Source organism: Cheilinus undulatus, linkage group 13, assembly GCF_018320785.1.
Source record: "Cheilinus undulatus linkage group 13, ASM1832078v1, whole genome shotgun sequence".
Taxonomy (NCBI): domain Eukaryota; kingdom Metazoa; phylum Chordata; class Actinopteri; order Labriformes; family Labridae; genus Cheilinus; species Cheilinus undulatus.
The window spans coordinates 35,424,394-35,444,345 of record NC_054877.1 but is presented as its reverse complement, the minus strand read 5'-3'; the positions used below and the strand labels follow the sequence as shown (position 1 = coordinate 35,444,345).

At 38.5% G+C, this 19,952-nt stretch overlaps 1 protein-coding gene across 2 annotated transcripts in view; it reads right to left on the bottom strand.

Moving 5' to 3' along the window:
• The window catches only part of LOC121520596 (low-density lipoprotein receptor-related protein 8-like), a 168,389-nt gene that overhangs the window by 27,156 nt on the left and 121,281 nt on the right, over nucleotides 1-19,952 (bottom strand). For both annotated transcript variants that reach the window (XM_041804120.1, XM_041804121.1), the window contains exons 7-10: nucleotides 18,487-18,609; nucleotides 11,418-11,537; nucleotides 10,662-10,787; nucleotides 4,112-4,283 (exon numbers count right to left, since the gene is read on the bottom strand). In XM_041804120.1, the coding sequence (XP_041660054.1) occupies nucleotides 4,112-4,283; nucleotides 10,662-10,787; nucleotides 11,418-11,537; nucleotides 18,487-18,609 (541 nt within the window). The remainder of the gene's footprint in view (nucleotides 1-4,111; nucleotides 4,284-10,661; nucleotides 10,788-11,417; nucleotides 11,538-18,486; nucleotides 18,610-19,952) is intronic.

The following is a 19,952-nucleotide window of genomic DNA, read 5'->3' as shown; positions in this document are numbered from 1 at the left end:
GAGAAGGTGGAGGGAGAATAAAAAAGGACAAGAATATGGAAGTCTTAATCCTCAGCGAGGCAGGAGTTATTGTAAAATCAATACACAGTGGAGGAAAGCTGCCTGCCTGAGGGGTTCCTATTTTGTCACAATGAGCCTGTATACAATATTCTTCTGATTATATGACACTCAACTAAAGATATGTTCTCAAAAAGTATTGACTTTTAGTGTTTCCATTACAAGCTAAAGACTTTACAAACTTCTACGAAAAGTAGTTTGGTGCAACACATCAAACAAAAAACAAGATCCACAGTGAGAGCATTATTGGAAGTTAGCACAAAAAAGAACAGAAATAAATTGCATTTATGTAACATTATTTATTTTGTATTATCATATATTATTTGTTAAATGTGTGTTATATCCATAATCATATATTGTACATTTATAAAGGGAGATTAACAAGTTACCACTTTTTTAGGATAAATGTATCTCTTATAAATTTAGCTTTCATTTTAGTTTGAGAGGTTTAAGAATATCAAATATTGTATGGACTTATATCAACAAGGAAGCTGTTGAATAGACAGCAAATAACTCATGAGGAAAGGATTAGATTGAATTAGTGTGCTTTTTTGTCCTCTGGTGTCCCTCAAGGTTCAGTGCTTGGTCCTCTCACATATTTACTCTTCCGAGGTTTTTAACATCATAAAAGCCAGCGATATCTCCTTTATGCTGTTAAACTCGATTCCATTAGTAGTTAGCATCAGAATTATTGGAATACTTCCAATAATTCCGATGGATTGGAATACTTTCTTTTGCTGACCTAAGGAAGACTCCTGGCATTCATATCCCTTTCAGAACATTTTTAATCCAGGTGCATAGCGCAGTGTTTATTCAGTGCTTCGACTGTACAAACCCACGTTGCTAAATCCATGATAATGTGACTATTTATAACTTTTTTGGCAATGGAAAACTTAGCAGTGTTGCTATCAGTCCTCCATTTTGACACCAGAAGTAAAAGACAACAACTCTCTGTCAGCCTGTCAACTAGTCATGATGCTCCAAACTTTTCTTCAATTGTTTTCTCAGTGATAGCGACCAATCAGGGCCAGCCAAAGCTCAACAAGAAACAAAATAGTTATCCGTCCGTTTAGAAAGGTAAGAAAAGTAAGTCCTCTTTGCCCCAAATAGTGAAAAAGATTACGTTTGCACTCCTAAAATGTGATTCATGTGCATTTTTAAACACTGGAATATACCACATGTGCAAAAAATTAGAACTGTTTGTATGGAGATAAATGATAGTGATTGTTTCTATTGTGTGGTTGATTGAAGGTTTTTTTCCTGATAGACAAGGCTGTAGGGACTACATGCAGATGTGAAAAGGCTTGCTCATTGTTGGTGTGGGTGTGATTTGTTTTTTATGATGAACATTTTACTGAAATTTTGTGGTCAGGCACAATTATTTTTATCAATTATTTATTACTTGTATACAAATAAAAAAAAAAAATATATATATATATCAAAAAATCTGGAAAACAAAGAAAACAGTCTTGAATAGAAAAAAGGGGGAAAAAGGAACACATCAAATAATAAATAAATCTGCAAAGATTAAAATCAAAGCTTGGCAAAGATGGGCACACCAGCGTGACATCAAGTAAAGTAAATACATTTCTCTTCTTTATAGATCCCAGCGGAAGGGGTTACCAGATGTCTGTTGATGACAAGATTCCTAAAGCCTCTCCAATCCCCGACACCTCAGTTTGCATCATTAAATCTAGACAGATATTGTTCCCACTTCAAATTATAGTATTCTGTTCTGTTAATAAGTCTAAATCAGTGGTTCTCAAACTTTTTTTTGGCCCAAGTCACACCAAAAATCAAGCTGAAGTCTCAAGGCACACCATTTTCATGTCCTTGCAAAATAGCCTCTTTTACATATGTTGCAATATGTCCCAACTTTATGCAACGTGAGCGAGTGCCAGCTACAAAATCAGTTTGGTTACAGAGTTTCCTTTTGTAGGATCCCAACACCCTGAGACCGATGGACTGCAATACAGCTCAGTAGTGCAAGGTTTATCCCCAGTCTCCCTGTTCCTATTTTCCTCTCTGATGCTCGCATTGAGATGGACAAGTAAAAAAAGAAGAGGCAGCACAGAGGATGACAAGGAACCAGGGGGGACAGAATCTTTTCCATAGCCTTTGTGCGTTATCATCAAGTGTAGTATAGTTTATTCTTGTGTTGTACTTTTCATGTATTTTTCTTTCTGCCTTGTTGTACATACGATGATATAGTCTTTATGTACATTTTAAATGAAATTAGATTCCATTGTAATAACCAGTAAATGAATATAGTATGATAGTAAAGGGTAATAATAATGCCATTGAATGACATGTACATTATCCATCATCTCATCTAACGTGCATCCTCTGTCTGTGTCTATGTCCTCTCCACTGTGTTTTAAGTGACTGCAGCACAGAGAATGGGACTATATATGCGAGCTGTAGCCTTGGGCCATGCACTGAGCAGGTTCATCATGGGGTTAGCATCCTTCTGAGCTGGGCCACTTATCAGAATAGACAAGGACTAAATCTGAGGTTGCCCTGCTGGCTAATGATTTGGCCCCAGCAGAAGTGTGAGGTGAGGGCCGCTGCAGCTGTGCTCCCTGTGCAAGAATTTCACTTTAAGTTTCCCTAGAGGTCTCTTCCTTTTAACAGCCATCTTATAAAGGGAACAGAGTGCTCCAATTAGGAAACACTCAGGGGAGAAAATGTAGAGTGATAACAATAGGAAGAGTGGAATTAATCTGGAGTGATAGCAGAACCAGGGCCATCAAAGCAGTGATAATATTACGATATATTTAAAGATGATTGTTCTGTCTAAAGTCAGAGGTTGCAATTTGCAGTTTCTGTTAAAGCTAATGATGTATTCCATTGTGTTGAGAAAAACAGAAATTTATCATTAATAATGTTAAAATAATCAACCCAGTAAGAATAATAGGTAATTAAAAATGCTTTCATATTGGCTAGATTCTAAATCGACAAAATAAATCTAGTGTAAGTTTAAAAACAAAACAAAATATTCATTAACAGATATTTTTTGGGTTGTGATCTGTAAAATCTTTAAGGCATGAGTCTTATAAAAGTGGACCAGAATTCTGACATACTTTTGAACATTTCTGAACATAAAAATAGATTTCCAAACATAATTTAGCCCATGCCAACACCGATATACACACCTTTTTCTATTGTAAAGAACACCAAGTATCTCCTGTGCAAAGAGAGGCTGAGTCAAGCAGAGCTAAGAGAGGAGAGGGGAAGCAGACAGTCTGGTAGTTGTTTTTATGCTTCATTCATAATGTTCATGGCTCACGCTGGGCACCCTTGAGGGTGTGACACCCAAGGCAACCACCTATACCTGATGGTCCAGTAGTTCATTTTGGCAATATTTAAGGCCTACACTTTATGGACAAAAGTATTTGGCCACCTGGCCATTACATCACCAGGGACTGAATTGACATTGTATTCAAATACATATACTTTAATATGGAGTTGGCCCCCCTTTTGCAGCTATGATAGCCTCTTCTTGGAAGGCTTTGCACAGGAATTTAGAGTATTTCTGTGAGAATTTGTGCCCATTCATTCCATGAACTCAATAATTAACAGGTGTTACCAAATACTTTCAGTGTATGATACAGACTGCTTATATTTATAGCCAATATTTTGGCTATACTTGTATACATATACAGACATCTTAATATCTGCCAATACTGATATCTAACTTTTGATGCTAATATCTGCTCAAACTGATTTCATGACAACAATATTGTGCACCCCTTACAGTAAGTCTACTAGTACTCCCATCATTGGAGATCCTAGTAAGTTGCTGTTTAATTGCAGGTTCATGAATCTGCTGTAGAGTTTTTAAAGATTTTGTTAAATCTAAATCTAATCTGAATAAAAAACATTTGGAAAGATAGTAGTGAGTTTTTAATGTATACAAACCAAAATCCTGCATGTTACCTTTACAGAAAATCAGCTTTAGTTTTCAAATCTAAGATCATGTATTTAGTCGATAACATTATTCTAATCTGAAACAGGGTTATTAAAAATAGCTTGTGATAGTCCCTTGTTTTACCTGTAGATTTTCCTGTGAAAGCGATCACACCAGAAGACCCGGTTGTTGGCAACGTCCAGGTCGAGAGCCACGGCGTTCTTTTGAGTGGACACCACCTGGCTGTAGTCCCTCTTCACCAGGTCGATTCGTCGGATCTCATGCCGGTTTGTGAACAGCAAGTATGGGCTCTTCCCTGCACACCAAGGAGCAAACAATTAAAGCCTTGCTTTCACAAAAGTAGGCAGTAAAGTAAATGTGTAAACTTGTGGCCTTGTATGGTTGAGTTCAGCTTACATTCCTTCATAAGCATGGAGCAGTTACAGTGCAATTTCCTCATTTGGCTGGTGTAGGATGAATACAGTTAGAAAGGGGAATGCGTTATTGGTTAATAGTTGGGATGATCCTCAACAAAATGCAAGTCAAATATGCATTGACAGTTTGGAAAGGGCCCAAAACTAGTGTTATCTGCACAGCTTCCTTATATAATTTACATCAGCAGGCCAATGAAGGGAAAAAACTGTAAATGTATTTCAAGCAAGGGCAGTTGGATTTAAAGTGCGTTAGGCATTTGGAAAAATACTTTTACAGGAAAGTTTGAGCAGAAATGAGGCGTAAACATACAATAGAATTTTGCTGCAAATGATGCCAACAAGCCTAAAAGATTGTTTTTCTGCACAGCATGGACACTGTTTTTATGCTGGACTAGTGACAGTTTACCATGATGGGAGATGCTGAGTGTCAGGGAATAATGCAGAATTCCTTTGCAGTAATAACACTGAGACTTCTGTTTGAAAGCATTGCAGCTTAATATGCTGCAGCATTTTTGTAACACTTCCATCAATGCACAAAATGTCACCTATAACACAGATAAGTAACTCCACAATGCTCATGTGATACAGCTCAATAATGTCCTCTAACAAGAGAGAGGGGACAATAATCCTTCATTAAAAAGTGCTGAATAGTAGCTGTATTGATCAGTGTGTCTGTGAGCATCATTAAGTCATACGCTCCTTATTATCTTCTGCTTGCAAATAGATCAGAGCTACCTTACCATACAGCTGTGACTCTGTAAACTGCAACCTGTCAGCTGTCACCAAGGCGGCACAATAAACATGCACGAATAAGTGCAAAAGAATATACACAGACTAACAACACAGTCATCGCTGAGGAGGCTGATAAACAACCTGGAACAAAGGGAATTTGACGCATGTCTCCAAACTAACCTGATATAAAACAATAAAGCTCAGTTACACAGTTCCTTTAATAGACTTTGGAAGTACATCCAAGTTGAACACAAAGAATGTAGCAGCTTTAAGCTGAATATAAATACCTTCAATATTTTTATACCTGTCACTTTATGGTTAGATTTTACAACCGACACTTCTATTTGTATTTCAGCTGTATTTTACCATGAGCCACAAAGATGTCTACCGATGACTAGAAGCTCTGTGTGGCTGTTCGTAGGTACCGTCTTCCTTTGAGCTACATGTTAAAGGCAACATGTTAACATGTTTACAAAGTATAGGCTGATGTTAGGAAAAGAATACAGTAGAAAATCTGTAAAAATTTGAGAGGCCTCTAGCTGCAGACCACAGATCAGCTACTGTGAGATGCCATCTCTGTCAGAAAGCAGTGATGTTTAAGAATTTTTTTTCTTTAACTCAGCTTTAAACAAATTCTGGCAGTAACATAAATAATCACATTAAATACATTATAGACTAAAACAAGAAAAAAGTCAGGAGTTTAATCTGGGATTTAATTAAGCATAGACACGTTTTAGAAGTAGTTACGAAAACGATGGCTTGCTTTAGTTTAGATTTAGCCAAATCTAACATAGCTACATAGTTAATGTTACTACTTAAACCAATGTAGCTATGTTAGTTTTTCTTTAGCAACATGAATGTTAGCAAATATAGTTTAAGCTAACATAGCAATATTAGTTACCTTTACCTATCTGCAAGCTTAGCTTGGTTAGCTTTAGATATGTAAGCTATGTAAGCTAAATTACTCACATATCTTTCATAGTTAAAGTAGCATTGCTAGCTGCGTTCGAGTGTTTTCATAGAGGACATGTTTTTTTCTTCAAGTAGATGGTTTACTCTGCTTTTTAAAATCAGTAGTAGACCACAGAAGTGGCCTGCAGGGGGGGTGGTCTGAGACCTTTGGTCTGCAGCCTGGTTGTCTTGAAAAATTTAGGGTGTATTTCAAAATTAAATCAACATACCTTGCTAGTCTACTTAAACTAGGTTGATTTTAAACAGCAGTAAAACGTCCATTTTATTTTAAAAGTGACAAATTCACACAGTGTAGTTGTCCACCTTGACATTTAGCTGTACAGACTGCTTTGGCATCAGATGCATTCATTTCGTGAAGGAACAGCAGTATTTACCAAGTAGAAATCACCTTAATATACAAAGGCTAGTTGATTTCATCTGTGATAAATACTGATTGACTCCACAATGTTTTTAGTCTTTCCAATAAAGGTTTGGGAGTGGTGTAGTCAGAGTCTGGACTTAAATATGATTGAGATGCTGTACGGACACACTCCAAAATGCTCTAATGTGGCTGAATTAAAACAATTCTGCAAAAAAGAGTGGAGCAAAAGTCCTCCACAGCAATGTAAAAGAGTCATTGCCAGTTATTGCAAACACTCGATTCCATATGTTGCTGCCAAGGGTGGCACAAGCAGTTATTAGGTTAGGGGGAAATTACTTTTCACATTTGGTCAGGTAGATTATGATGGGTGTGAATCTTTCTTGCCTTCCTGCCAACCAGATTCTACTCTAATTTATTCACACACATTTTAGCTCTCATGTCAATGCCATCATGGCAATATGGGGCTAAGCTTCTCACCCAAGGGCCCTTAAACATGCTACATAAAGGGCTTTAGGATTGGAACAATTTTAATCATGCAAAAGTGAACGTCTCGCTCTACCTTTGAGCACTAAACATATGATATGTGTCCAAGTGGATTTTACTGCAGCCCAGACAATAGCATTGGACATATTTCATTTAAAATGCCAAATGTGAAGCACAATGGCAATATTAAAATTCATCCAATGAAAAACAGAAATGCCCGTACAGAATTCAATGGTAATCCATCAAATAGATGGAGGGAGATATCCTCTAGCTATGCCTTTAGCTAGACTAATAATATATCTTTGCTTTCATCCATGGGGTTATAGAAGTCTACGATGGACGTTTGCATAATGGATAAAAACTTATACAAAACAAGAAAGACAAAGCTACAATCTTTGTCCTGTTGCTGCAATGTTTTAACACACATAAAGACACACCAAGTTTCAGTTTCTTGCCTTTACTCCATGCAGAAGTTGAATTTCTGCTCTTCTCATGCTACAAAACTAGCACACATTGCTATTAGCAGTGATCTCACACTGTGTCCCTGTTTCATTTTGGGTGCATCACACCTATTTTTAGAGGCGTCCACTTGTGAGAAGGTCACCCAGGATGCTTTTTAATTAGAGCCAAATGTGAAAAGAGGCCTCCGATGCATTTTTATTATCATGTCTCTGTGTTTTACTCCTTACTGTTCTGGCAGGAAGAAGCCATGTGGATGACAGATACTCTGACAGTGTGAGCCTGCAGGGAGAGGTTTTATCACTCTGGCTAGCAACTGCAGCCCACCTCTGTCTCCTAACGTCTATATCGGGTGCTCTCCTTCTGACACTGCATGGTAATAGGATGGCAGCTGCAGCCAGTTATCTCTGGAGGCAGATGAGATATTCTCTCATTAATGGCTCGATTGCCTCAGTTTCACTTTTGACAGTCAGTGTCGTAGCCTCATTGTAGTATCACAGTTCCCTCTTTTTCTTCCTCTCCGAGCTAAAAGCCTGAATGATAAGAGTGCTCTCCAGGACTACAGGTTCCTCAAAAACCCGCCATTACAATGACTATATTTCCAGCCCCTGTAAAGAGGAAAATAGACCCCAGCTGGGTTTTATGAGCTGTCATAGCAGCAGAAGCAGTTTTCATTGCCTCAAAACCATCGTGTGGAACGGCTGCCTTCACCGCGATTTCACTTTGGCTGCTTTTTGACACACGGCCAGACACTCAGCTCTCTCCTGGTCGTGATAAACTGATAGCAAACATACTGAGCAGTCATGCACAGAGAAATACACTAGTGCAGACAGAGGAAGGGGCAGATACAGTCCACAGTGTGTACAAAGTGAGTGCAGAGCTTTGATATCAGCTCGGCTTAATGGAGGAAAATGAAATCACAACATTTGACAGCAAATCTACATATCTCGCCAGACTTTCAGTTTCCTGCCAATGAAATAATGAACATTCTGGGGGAAATGAAGTGCAAACATATAAACTGGTCTCTCTGTGCTACCCTCCTAATAGCTTCTGGCTGTAGTCGGAGGTCAAATGAAATTAATTGGCCTCTTAGCAGTTCACTTTGTTCTCCACTAGTGCAACAACTGTTTTCAACAAGTCAAACGGGACGGCAGATTAAATTTGTTGTAATTAGCTTCCGCCGTGACTCAGCCAGGTGCCCCTGAAGAGTTGATACACCTCATTATAAGCGTTCAACGCGGTTGAACACATCAGTCTGTCACTCATGAAACCATCTAATGGGACAAGGTTGATCCGGTCTGGGAGAAAGTCAGCTACTGTCTTGATGATGCTTGGGGTTTTTTTTGTTTTTTTTTTTGTTTTTTTATCAAGTGCACAAGTCAGTGCAATACAGTGATAAGAGCCAAATAGAAGAGATGTTTGTTATTATGAGATGAGATCTGAGAGGGTTTCACTAATGAGGCAAAGCAACTTCTGAGGGAAAGTCTTGTTATCAACACAACACAGCGTTTTATACTCTCAGCAAAAGAAAACATTCATTACAAATGAAAGCTGTAGAGGCAGCTGAACATTTTAGAGTGTACAAGATGAAAACAACAAAGCATCTTATTAGGACAAAAATGTAGGGACATAAGTACCAATTTTAGTTATAAGAATCTTTTAGACTACTCTGGATACTTCTTAAAGATCAGTTGCTTTCCAGAGCAAAAATACAGTCAGAAACAGGTTACTTAACAGAAAATAAACTCTACTTAGGGCTTTTCTAGGCCGCTAACCACTCAAAGTACATTTACACTACAGTGCCTGTAAAAAGTGTTCACCCTGTTGGATGTTTTACCCTTTCATTGATTTTATAAATCAAACATGGTCAATATAATTTGGCTTTTTTTGAAATTTAAAAGAACACAAAAAAATCTACTCTAACCTCTGCTTTCTACAAAGTAAAATCAGTTAAACAAAAAAAATGTTTAGTTAAAATAAGTGACCTTTAAAGTGTCTGGCCTTATTCAAAAAGAGATCCAGCTAATTGGTGCTAGTCAATGTCTCAAGCGATTGCAGCATAAAGACACCTGTGTCTGGAAGGTCCAGTTACTGGTTCATCAGTATTCCTGGCTACCATTACATCGTGAAGACAAAAGAACACTCCAAGCATCTCAGAGAAAAGGTTATTGAAAAGTATATGTCAGGGAATGGGTTTTAAAAAAAAAATCCCCCAGCGTTTCAACAAGCCTATGTGGAAAGCATCAAGCAAGAACAGCACACTTTTCTGCCTTTCCTGTGCTGATAAGGAAACTCAAGGCTTAGAGAGAAACAGAAAGAAAAAACTCAGAGCAGAGAAGTCATCAATGACAACAAAGTGACACTGATTACATCAGGAGCAGAATAAAGGAGGAGCTGGGGTGGAGGGAGGTTGCAAAAAAGTGGCTTGCAGATGGAGCAGCAAAGCATAGCCCAGCTAAAGCAGTTTGGCAGCATGAGTGCAATTAGCCAATAGTAGATTTGCTTAGAAGCAAATAAGCTGGCTGTCAGCTAATGCAGGCTTGCACTAGATCAGCTGATCTCAGTTACACTTTTTGAAAAGAGCAAAGAACCATACTGAAAGCTTTTCATGATGCAAAAGATGTTTTTGCTAATCTTCCAACCTGCTTCATCATGAGTTTGCTATCATTACGGGTACATAGTGAAAGCCTTTCTTGGCAGGGGAGATGTTTGTGCACCAGCTCCTACTGTCCTCAGTGTGAGTTTTATCCAACAACAAACTCCACTGTTGGTAAACCATGACTACTGCTGAGCTTACTTTACTTACTGGAGCCGTGAATGCCTCCCCTGCCTACTACCTCATTTGTCTTGTCCGTTATGAGTATGATAGAAAGACTGTTGGTCCATTCGCCTTCTGAGAACTTTTTTTTTTATCCTGCTCTTCCCAAACACTTTGCATGGGCGGTTTCCTGGATGAATGTGACATATATCCACACGGTGGGTATATAAAACTTAGTTGCTGTCTTCATTCATGCTCACTTGCTAAAACTCTAGGCTGAGAGAGGCTTGAGCTTTGTTTAGTTTTACCCTGTTGGAGGTGTACCCCACCAACTGACAGCTGTGTGGGTTTTTTGCAGTAAGGCAGAAGACCCATCATGAAGTCAATGAGGGAGGAGTGAATTGTTTTCCCTCCAGTGGGAGCGGGACTTGAATACCTTCTGTACCTGTTGTCTCCACCATACATCATTGTTCATCACTGCGCATTGTGACTCACCTTCTGCCTTGCAGGTTTTAGTCACCGGATCCATCTCATAACCTTCATAGCATTCACATTTAAAATCCCCCTTATAGTTGATGCAGATCTGGCTGCAGGCATCTGGGTTCTCACACTCATTGATGTCTGCAAGACAGAGAGGAGAGGGAGAGAGAGAGAGAGAGAGAGAGTGAGAAAGAGATTGGTGGTGATCAATCAAGTAAATGACACAGACAGATTGTGTCTAATTCACCTTCATGAGCTGGGCTGGATAAAACAGACAACCAAATTCCTACAATGCAATAATTTCTCAGAGTATCAGCTGTAACAGATGAGTAAATATGCAGATTTATGGCTGTGAATGCAGAGGAACACACAGCCGCGCCATGATTGGCATTTAATGGGAGAAAAGAAGCAGACAGGGAGACAGGGCGTGTCCCTGTCGACTTCTCTGTTCTGCTTCCCTCAAGCAGATCTCAGACTTTTTCTTGAGGTGTGATTGGACGACATTAGTGTGAAAAATATGGGGATGGGGTGTGAAGGACACACACTATATGTGTGTGAGAGAAACGGGTGGCTGTGCTAGTTTCCCTGTGGGAGTGACAGGCTTGGCAATCTAAACAAAGACAGACAGCTAGAGAGCTGCCCAAAGCAACACGCACTCAAACACACGCCCCAACACGCACACACACGTCTTCTTGCTCGGTCAGCAGCCAGCCTGTCAATCAGTCTTTTCATCTATAAGTCTGCTTGTCTGTCAAAAGTTTCATTATTTACCGCCACAAGTCTTTTTGTCCAGGAGCTGGTACCCGGCAGGGCACTGGCACTCGAAGCCGATTGGTCGATCCATGCAGACATGTGAGCAGCCGCCGTTGTTGATCATGCATTCATTCACGCCTGTGAGACAAAGAAAGCAGCCAGTGGTAAGATTTAGCCAGTCACAGACAAGATGAGGTCCTCCATTCACTCACAGGATCATCTAAAAGGCAGATCCAATATTTTAAAGCTTTGTATATATGAAAAAAGTGTCTGAAAATGTGTGGTGGACAGGAAAAAACACGGATATCAACCTCATAATCTTTATTTCATCCCTGCTCTTGTACTCAGCTCTTTTCCATCTGTCTTGAATCCCTATCAGATGTTCTCAATTGTAAAAAAAAAAGGAATAAAAAGACACAACATTGCACACGGTAAGCTCTTAAAACCCCAAAAATCAGATCCATGTGCCAGGATATGAAATGTGTCTGTGTGTGTGTGTGTGGGGGGGGGATTTATTGCTGTGAACTGGGATTCTGAGATTTCCCATAAGGATCTATCAGAGGACTTCTAAATTAAACAGGCACAAACTGAGGCCGAGGAGTGATGTAAAAGCTTCCACAGAATGAAAGGAGGAAAAAAAAAGAAACCCAAGATGTAAAAACACAACCACTCTCATTTGAAAGTAGGTCAAAGCAGCCGGCACAAGGTTGGCACACAATGAAGACAGCAGAGGCTGTTAGATATAATTGTGCTCACATTATGGTTTTATGAATCACTTGATAGCAAAAAAAGACTGAAATTTAAGGTTTTGGTTTTAATACCCTCCACAAATTTGATTGATTCATCTAAGAGTACTCAACTATCTTCTACAAAGACGTGACATCCTGTCATATTTTTCTATTTGTTTAGTTGTATGGACTGAAGACGCCTACTTTGCATGTTTGGCTTTGGGGAAAAAAACCCTATTGTTTAAAAGACTTATAAAAGGTAGGCCATGTGAGTGAAAGCTAAGATCACCATAAAGTAATTCCCTCTAAATTTTTATTCAGGCTTTGCCTTTTTACACAAACAATTGAGCACTGACACACAATGAGAACTGGGAAGGGCTGATAAAGAGAAGAATGGATTTAACAGCGAGAGAAAAGAGCACTCTTCAATACCAGAGAGCGCTTTATTCTGTCAACAGCATCCCAACAAGTGTAGTGTAACACATTTGTCAATAGCCACTGAGCTGTATTTCATCAGTCATTGAGAGCAGTGAGACTGAATGTGTGCATTAGTTTAAGCAGGGTACAGCATCTGCAAGCTCTCTGACAAGAATGCAGCTTCATTAGCTGAATACAGCATGTAAACAACCAACTAAAAAACACTGTTTTTACTGTTACACTCATTTTCCATTTATCTTCATGTCACAGAACTGCTGGATTAGCACAGGCTTTTGTTTTGAAAGGGCAAAGGCTAGCACTAGTGTTATATTTTTATAGGGTTAACATTTTGTTGTCCATGCATTTCCTTCTTGCATTTTTTGCGGATTGGTTTTACTGATAAATGATGCAACATGAAATGCAACATTTTGATACTTGCTTTTTATGTACACAGCCTCGTGGCCAAGCAAAACACAAGTTAAAGAATATATACAACCAATATGGAACAACCCATGACACTGTAGTGTGTCAGTGATGTCAGCATACCAAAGAAGACATAATGTGTTGACTAGTTAGCTTTAGAGACATTATTGAGAAGCTTTTGTCACCTGAAGACTGACCTGGGCAAGAGATATCCTATGGCTATGTTTTTTTTTTTTTTTTTCTTTTTTTTTTTGCTAAGCCAAGCTAGCCGGCTGTTAGCTCAAGTCTCAGCTGAGAGATAGAACATTATCAAGAGATTAAGAGTGATTGTTAGTTTCGGACAAAATGTAAAATGAATACTACCATGAAGAGAGTCTAGTGTTGACATTTTTTGCCAAAGGAACACCGGAGATCAAGCCAAAATCTCAAGGCACACCATATCTGTATCTATAAAAAAAAAAAAAACTCTTTAAAAGTTACAGTAACTCAAATCGTTATAAAGTTAAAGCAATGACATAAGGTTGTTAAAAAGGCACACTGGCCACACCTTCTGAGAACCATTGTCCTCAGGGAAGTGTATCATATTGTTTCCTATCGTAATGTATCATAACGTAATGTATTGTGTCTGAACTTTATGTTACATTACGTAACACAGCATAGTAACATAACGTAAAGTAATGTAACATACCATACTGTACTGTATCATACTTTATCATATCACATCACGTCTTGTCATACAATCTCACCCTGTCCTGTCCAGTCATGTCGGGTCCTATCATATCATACTGTATTGTATTAAATCCTACTACATTGTATGTATTTTTCAGTATCATCTGAACGGCACCATATCATACTTTAATGTATCATATGAGCTTTACCAATTTGTCTTGTCATATCTAGTTTAATCAATTCTAATCTAATCTAATTTTATCTAATCTAATCATCTAATCTAACTGTATCTAATCTAATCATCTAATCTAACTGTATCTAATCTAATCTAATCTAATTAGATCAGATCATACTACACTGTACTAAGCTTTCCATTTTGTCTTGACAGACCTATTTAAATCTAATCTAATCTAAGTTTAAGATCTAAGAATTAATGTAATCTTATCTATTCTAATCTGATGTAACATTGTGTAGTATACTGTATTGTGCCTGGTTGTCTGTCTCTATATGTCAGCCCTGCGATTGACTGGTGACCAGTCCAGGGTGTACCCTGCCTCTCCCCCAACGACAGCTGAGATAGACTCCACCCCCCCCGTGACCCCAAGTGGGATAAGTGATATAGAAAATGGATGGATGGATATTGTAAGCTATCGTATCATATCTTTTCCTAGCACGTTGTATTAAATTGTAACGTATTAAAATGTGCTGTACTGTGTCTTACTTTATTGTATAATATTTAAATCTATCTTGTAATGTCATGTCATGTGAATTCATGTCATAGCTCGTATTTTATTATTGTATGAGATTGCACGATATTGCATCGTATTGTATTAAATTGTATCATACGGTATCATACTGTATCCAGTTGTACTGTACAGCATCATTACAAATTGTATCATATTGTACTTTACTGTATCATATCCTAACCTATTAAGTTGTGCTAAACTTTACCATTTTGTCTTGGCATACCTAACCTAACCTAATCTAACCTAACCTAACCTAACCTAATCTAATCTAATCTAATCTAATCTAACCTGATCCGATCTGATCAAATCTAATCTAATCTAATGTAATCCTTTGTAATCGTAGTGAATCTCACTGAATCAAACTGTATTGTTTCATACTTTATTGTATCATTTTGTACCATAATGTATCCTAGTGAATTGTAACGTACCACATTTTAGCATACTTTATTGTATCATATCATATTTTACCATATCCTGTCATGTCTTGTCACATTATATCATGTCATACTTAATTAAATTGTACTTTATTGTATTTTATCATGTTAAATTGCATTGTATTGTATCCTAAAACATCATTACAAACTGTGTCATAGAGTATTATATCGTACTTTATTGTATCATACTTAACTGTAACAAGCTTTACCATTTTGTCTTGTCATATCTAATCTAATCTTTTCTAACCTACTCGATTTCTTTGTTATTGTATTGCATAGTATCCTATTCAGATTGCGTCACAATGTTTTGTAGCATATCACATCGTGTCACACCATTCTTCACCTTCCATTATTGTATTGTATCATATAATATAGTATCCTATTATGTCCACTCTATTGTGGGCTATAATATTATATCATTTAGTATGGTATGGAATTTTAGTTTCCCTTTTAGTGTTTTTTCATTCATATTTTTACATTCTTCAGGATGAAGATTTCTTAATTCTATAATATGTTAGGAAGAATGTGTAGTCATTCAACGCCAAGATAAAGTTTTGAGACACTGCCTCATTTTTTTTTGTAACATCTGTGAATTATGTATTTCTTAGAAATAATGGGTAAGATACTGTATGTTAATGCGGTTTATGCAAACTGGTACATTGTAGCACAACAAGGAATAAACACAACCAGTATCACGCAGACTACTGGGATGTTCGATGACCGGTTCATGTACTCTGTGAAGATTTTTGAAAAGTTTCATTTTTGTTGCACTGGTACAAAAATTATTCATCATCTATTGTAACAAAGATAAAGAAAAGAAAAAGTTGGCTCTCCAGAGACTGACTGAAGGTTACTTGGTTGGAAAATGTTCATATTTGTTTTGTAAAAGGGCCAGCAGTCTCATTAAGTTCCCATCTTTAATTCAGCTGGATGGCTGACAGCAATCTGCCACTCACTCTACCCCCCTCCGCTCACTCCCTTCATGTCAGCTCAGAATTAACTGCAGTGAGATGAAGCTGTATTTGACATCTTACTCCGTCCTGCTTCTCTGAGAGGGGCTGGGTGGGCAGCAAAGATGCCCCAGGAGAGGCCGTGTGTGACAGCTTTTTCCAGTCCGCTTTCAAGGACAGCCATGATTTAGAGGTCACTCCTTCCTCTCCCACGGGGCAAACAAACATGGCGTCACTCCTTCTCTACTCCACCTCCATCCTTCTTTCTCCCTCTCTCGCCATGGTAACTTATTATGTACGACAGCCAGTGAAGCTAAAAGTGATGGTGGAGTCAGGGTTAAGAAATGAATGGTCTGTCGAGTAATGAGGTAATATGCCATTATTTCTAATGAGATGGGAAACATTTGCTTGCTCACACACAAAAATGCATTGTCTTTACTTTCCCTGATGCAAGCTGATGCAGCAAACGCAATCACATCGAACATCTCCATAGAAATGTTTTTCACTGCAGCAGGGAGCATTACTGTGTCTCTGTGTTGTTTTTCTCAACGTGTGTTTTGGCCGGGGAACATCTTGCGAGTAAATGGTTGAGAGAGCAGAGCGATGAGCAAGGTGTGTGTGGACACGCTTTTAATGAGCTGCGAACAAGACCTGAGCTGAAGGAGAGGGGGAGATGGAGGTAGAGGAAATCTTTCTCTCAGGAAAACCTGTTTTGGTGCACTTTGTGTCCCTTGCAGAGGTCAGTTTACCCTGTTAGGTGTATAAACTTACGCTCCTAGACCGAGACGTCACCTCATCAACTCAGGGTCAGTAAAATAGGTTAGGAGATAAACACATATGCAGAAAACAGGAGAGCAGGGAGATTATCCCACAGCAGCAGAAGAAGCCTTTTTCCTCTATTTGACGGTAATTAGTACATGCAGGATCTTGTTCCGATCAACAGAGCTGCTTCTAATTTGAGCATGCCTCCAAAGCCTGTAAAATGCAAGGTAATAGGAGTAGGGTAGTCACATTTTGTTATTGCAAACAAGATTATGCTATGACATTAACTGTTTGAATTCATTTACAATAGATGTGCACAGGCTCTCTCCCTGCATGGAGACAAAGCGCTGCTGACACAGTTTCCTTCTTACATACTCAGGGGAAATGGAGATAAAGCATAAGCAAACTGGGTGAGGGCAACAAATAAACTTAATTTATTTTAAGGGTTAGCCCCTTGTGGATCAAGGAATCATGGTCACTTCTGTCGACTTCCTTCATGGCCTTGCTACAACACTCTGTGATCCAGTAGAACCAGTAATTTTTCTCAGCCAATCAGTGGAGGTCAGTCACAGCATCTGACCAATCAGCAGTGGCCCAGAGCATCTCAGACTTCCTGTTACATCCAGAACTGGCTAACTGTAGTTTTTCATCTCTTTTGTCCCACATCAGCAGCCCTAACACGCTAACCAACCATGAGAAGTTGATGAAACTCGCACATTAAACAAGTGAATAGAAATGCTTAGTGTCAGGATAGCTTTTCCTGCATACAAACTGCAATTTTAGCATTAACAATGGAGGCATCATGTTTGATTATACTCCCACTGAGGGGTGAAATATTAAGGCATATATCCGATTCATCTAACAAGTGATACCAAAGGCACTTTCTTGACAAATAAGTCCTTATAATGTAGACTGATAATACTCTTTAGTATAGCTGCAAGTTTGTAAAAAAAAAATCAGGGATCAAGTGGCAAATTTGACAAATTTACCCCAAAAATCTCAAGGTATAAAAAGTAAAATAGGTGTGATTTTGGTCAGTTTTATAACTCCTGTTTTATTGTAGTTCTTTCTTTTCTATTAGTTCTGTTCTTTACTGTGAGCCTTCTGCTAAAATTCATTTGGCCTCTCAATATTTGTGATTTTTTTAAGTTTTCTGATTTTTTAATAAAAAATGAAAGTGATAAACAGTGAAATACATGTGATTTTAGCTGGTTTTACAACAATATTACAGTTACATATTTAAATGGCATACATCCGATTTTATTTGTTATCATGAGTGTAAGCATTGCTTAAAATCACTTAGTTGTTGAATATTTGTGTTTTTTAGGTTTCCTGCTTGAATTATTAGAAACAACTGATGATACCGCCAAAGCCACCCATAAGGGGGATAAAGGGGACAGCTCCATCGGTCCAGTCAAACGGCGCATTCTTAACAGATCTACAAAAGTGTTTTTTAAAGCTGTTGTGTTAACCATGTAGATGAGCAAACTGAACTAAACTACTTGGAAAGCAATATCAGACTTCATAGCTAGGCCTGATTGTGCAAAAGTGTCCTGACAACTTTTAAAATGTTTTGTTTGTTGAATGGAAGTCAGATTAATCATTTCTGGTGCATTCTTAAAAGTCATGGAATCTAAATTCTGATTGGCTTTTTTCTGCATTAGGAAGGCAAGTCAATTTAGTGGCCCTGTGGTCTCATTACCTTATATGGGCTCAAAGAGGGCGTTTGGGTAAAACACGCACCAGACTACAGTTTAACAGGGATTGGCATTCATCAGTGTAAGAACACAAAAGTCCAGCAGTTTATGACAGTCATGGATCTGACATATGTTTTTACAATGACTTTTTTAAGAACAGTTGTAAGAAAAATCTAGAGGATTTTTGAATGAGCCCCGTTGTTTCCCTCCATCTCTGTGGCTGCCAGAACCAAGTAACTGTGTGCAGAAAAATCCTCTTACCACACTCTTTCCTGGGCTCATCAGAGCGGTCCTTACAGTCCTTCATAGAGTCGCACACTTTGGAACTGTCGATACACTCGCCATTCTTACACAGAAACTTCAGCGGTCCCTCACATTTGGTAGCTGCAACAGAACAGAAGAAAATGAATCAGCAGCCACACTTTGAACATTTATTTGCATAAGAACATCCGCATCAAAAAGAGTGTGGATGTCTCCTGTGGTTCACCAAACCATTGAAGGCTCGCATGAAACAAGTGACAGAGAAAAACACTTCCCACTCACATATTCATATCTCCTCACACTGAGACCCTGGTGTAATAGAAAATGAACTGTGTCCAGTTTCATAGAGCTTAATTTACCTGCAAAATAATTAGCAGTATGCGGCTAAATTATGGATCGTAGTGAGATGAGGAAGCAAAAATTAAATGTGTTTATGCAACGCAGTGAGCCAGATCCACACAGTAGAACTTCAGTAATGACAGCAATTAATTTCACAATGATTCATGTCCGGAATAATCACACGACAGTTGTTCACACAAAATGACAAAATTCATGGTTTTCAAAAACCAAACCACGTATCTGATACTTTTTATGCTCAGATTTAGCTCTGCATTAGCCATTTAATGCATTTAAATATAATCACAACTCCACAACTTATAGCAATTCATATAATTAGATCTCTGTTGGTGTCAGCTCTGCTCTCTTCCCTTTGAATATTGGGGTCATGCATTATCTACAAGAGGACACACAGTGTGATCCAGTTTTACTTTATCTCACTGATATAAGGCTGCTCAGCAGGAGTGGAGCAAAAAGAGTTGAATGTTTGCGGCTCAGCCCAAACTTAAAGCTGTTTCTGCTCCATGTACACACTAAAATAGACCTGTGCATTGTAAATGATACAACAGTCACGCTGTGTTGCCAGATTTGATGGTTGTATGGTATGGATTGTGTATGTCAAAATGGGTTTGGATGCGTTTGACATAATTTAGGCTAGTTTTCCATGAGTTGGGTGGGGTTTTAACTATATCTTAAAAGGCTGGATTACATGCTTAATTGTTCTTTTTAGTTAAGTGACAGTTATGAGCAAAGCTGAAAGATGTCAGTCCTGTGCAGTGTATGCATGCTATTGGGCTGAGTGGGACACAGATGTGAGCGCATTATGCAGCTATTCACTGCATTGAAGACATGAAAAAAAAGGTTTTCTGTAGTTGTGTTGTTGATCTGTCTAATTTGCCATTTTTTAAGAAGAAGAGATTTGCTGATGGTGGTGATGCATCTGATGGCGGTGTGCTGCGATGGTTGGCTGCAGGTGGTGGTCATTATAGAAGTTAATTTGGGTGTGCTTAAGCAGTCAGGGGGGCTTCACGGAGTATTGTATGGCACTTTAAAGGAAAAAATGTTGATTGTACATTTTTATCAGGGTTTTTTGTGCATTCTGCCAGTTTTGGACAGGGTTTGGGCTGGAA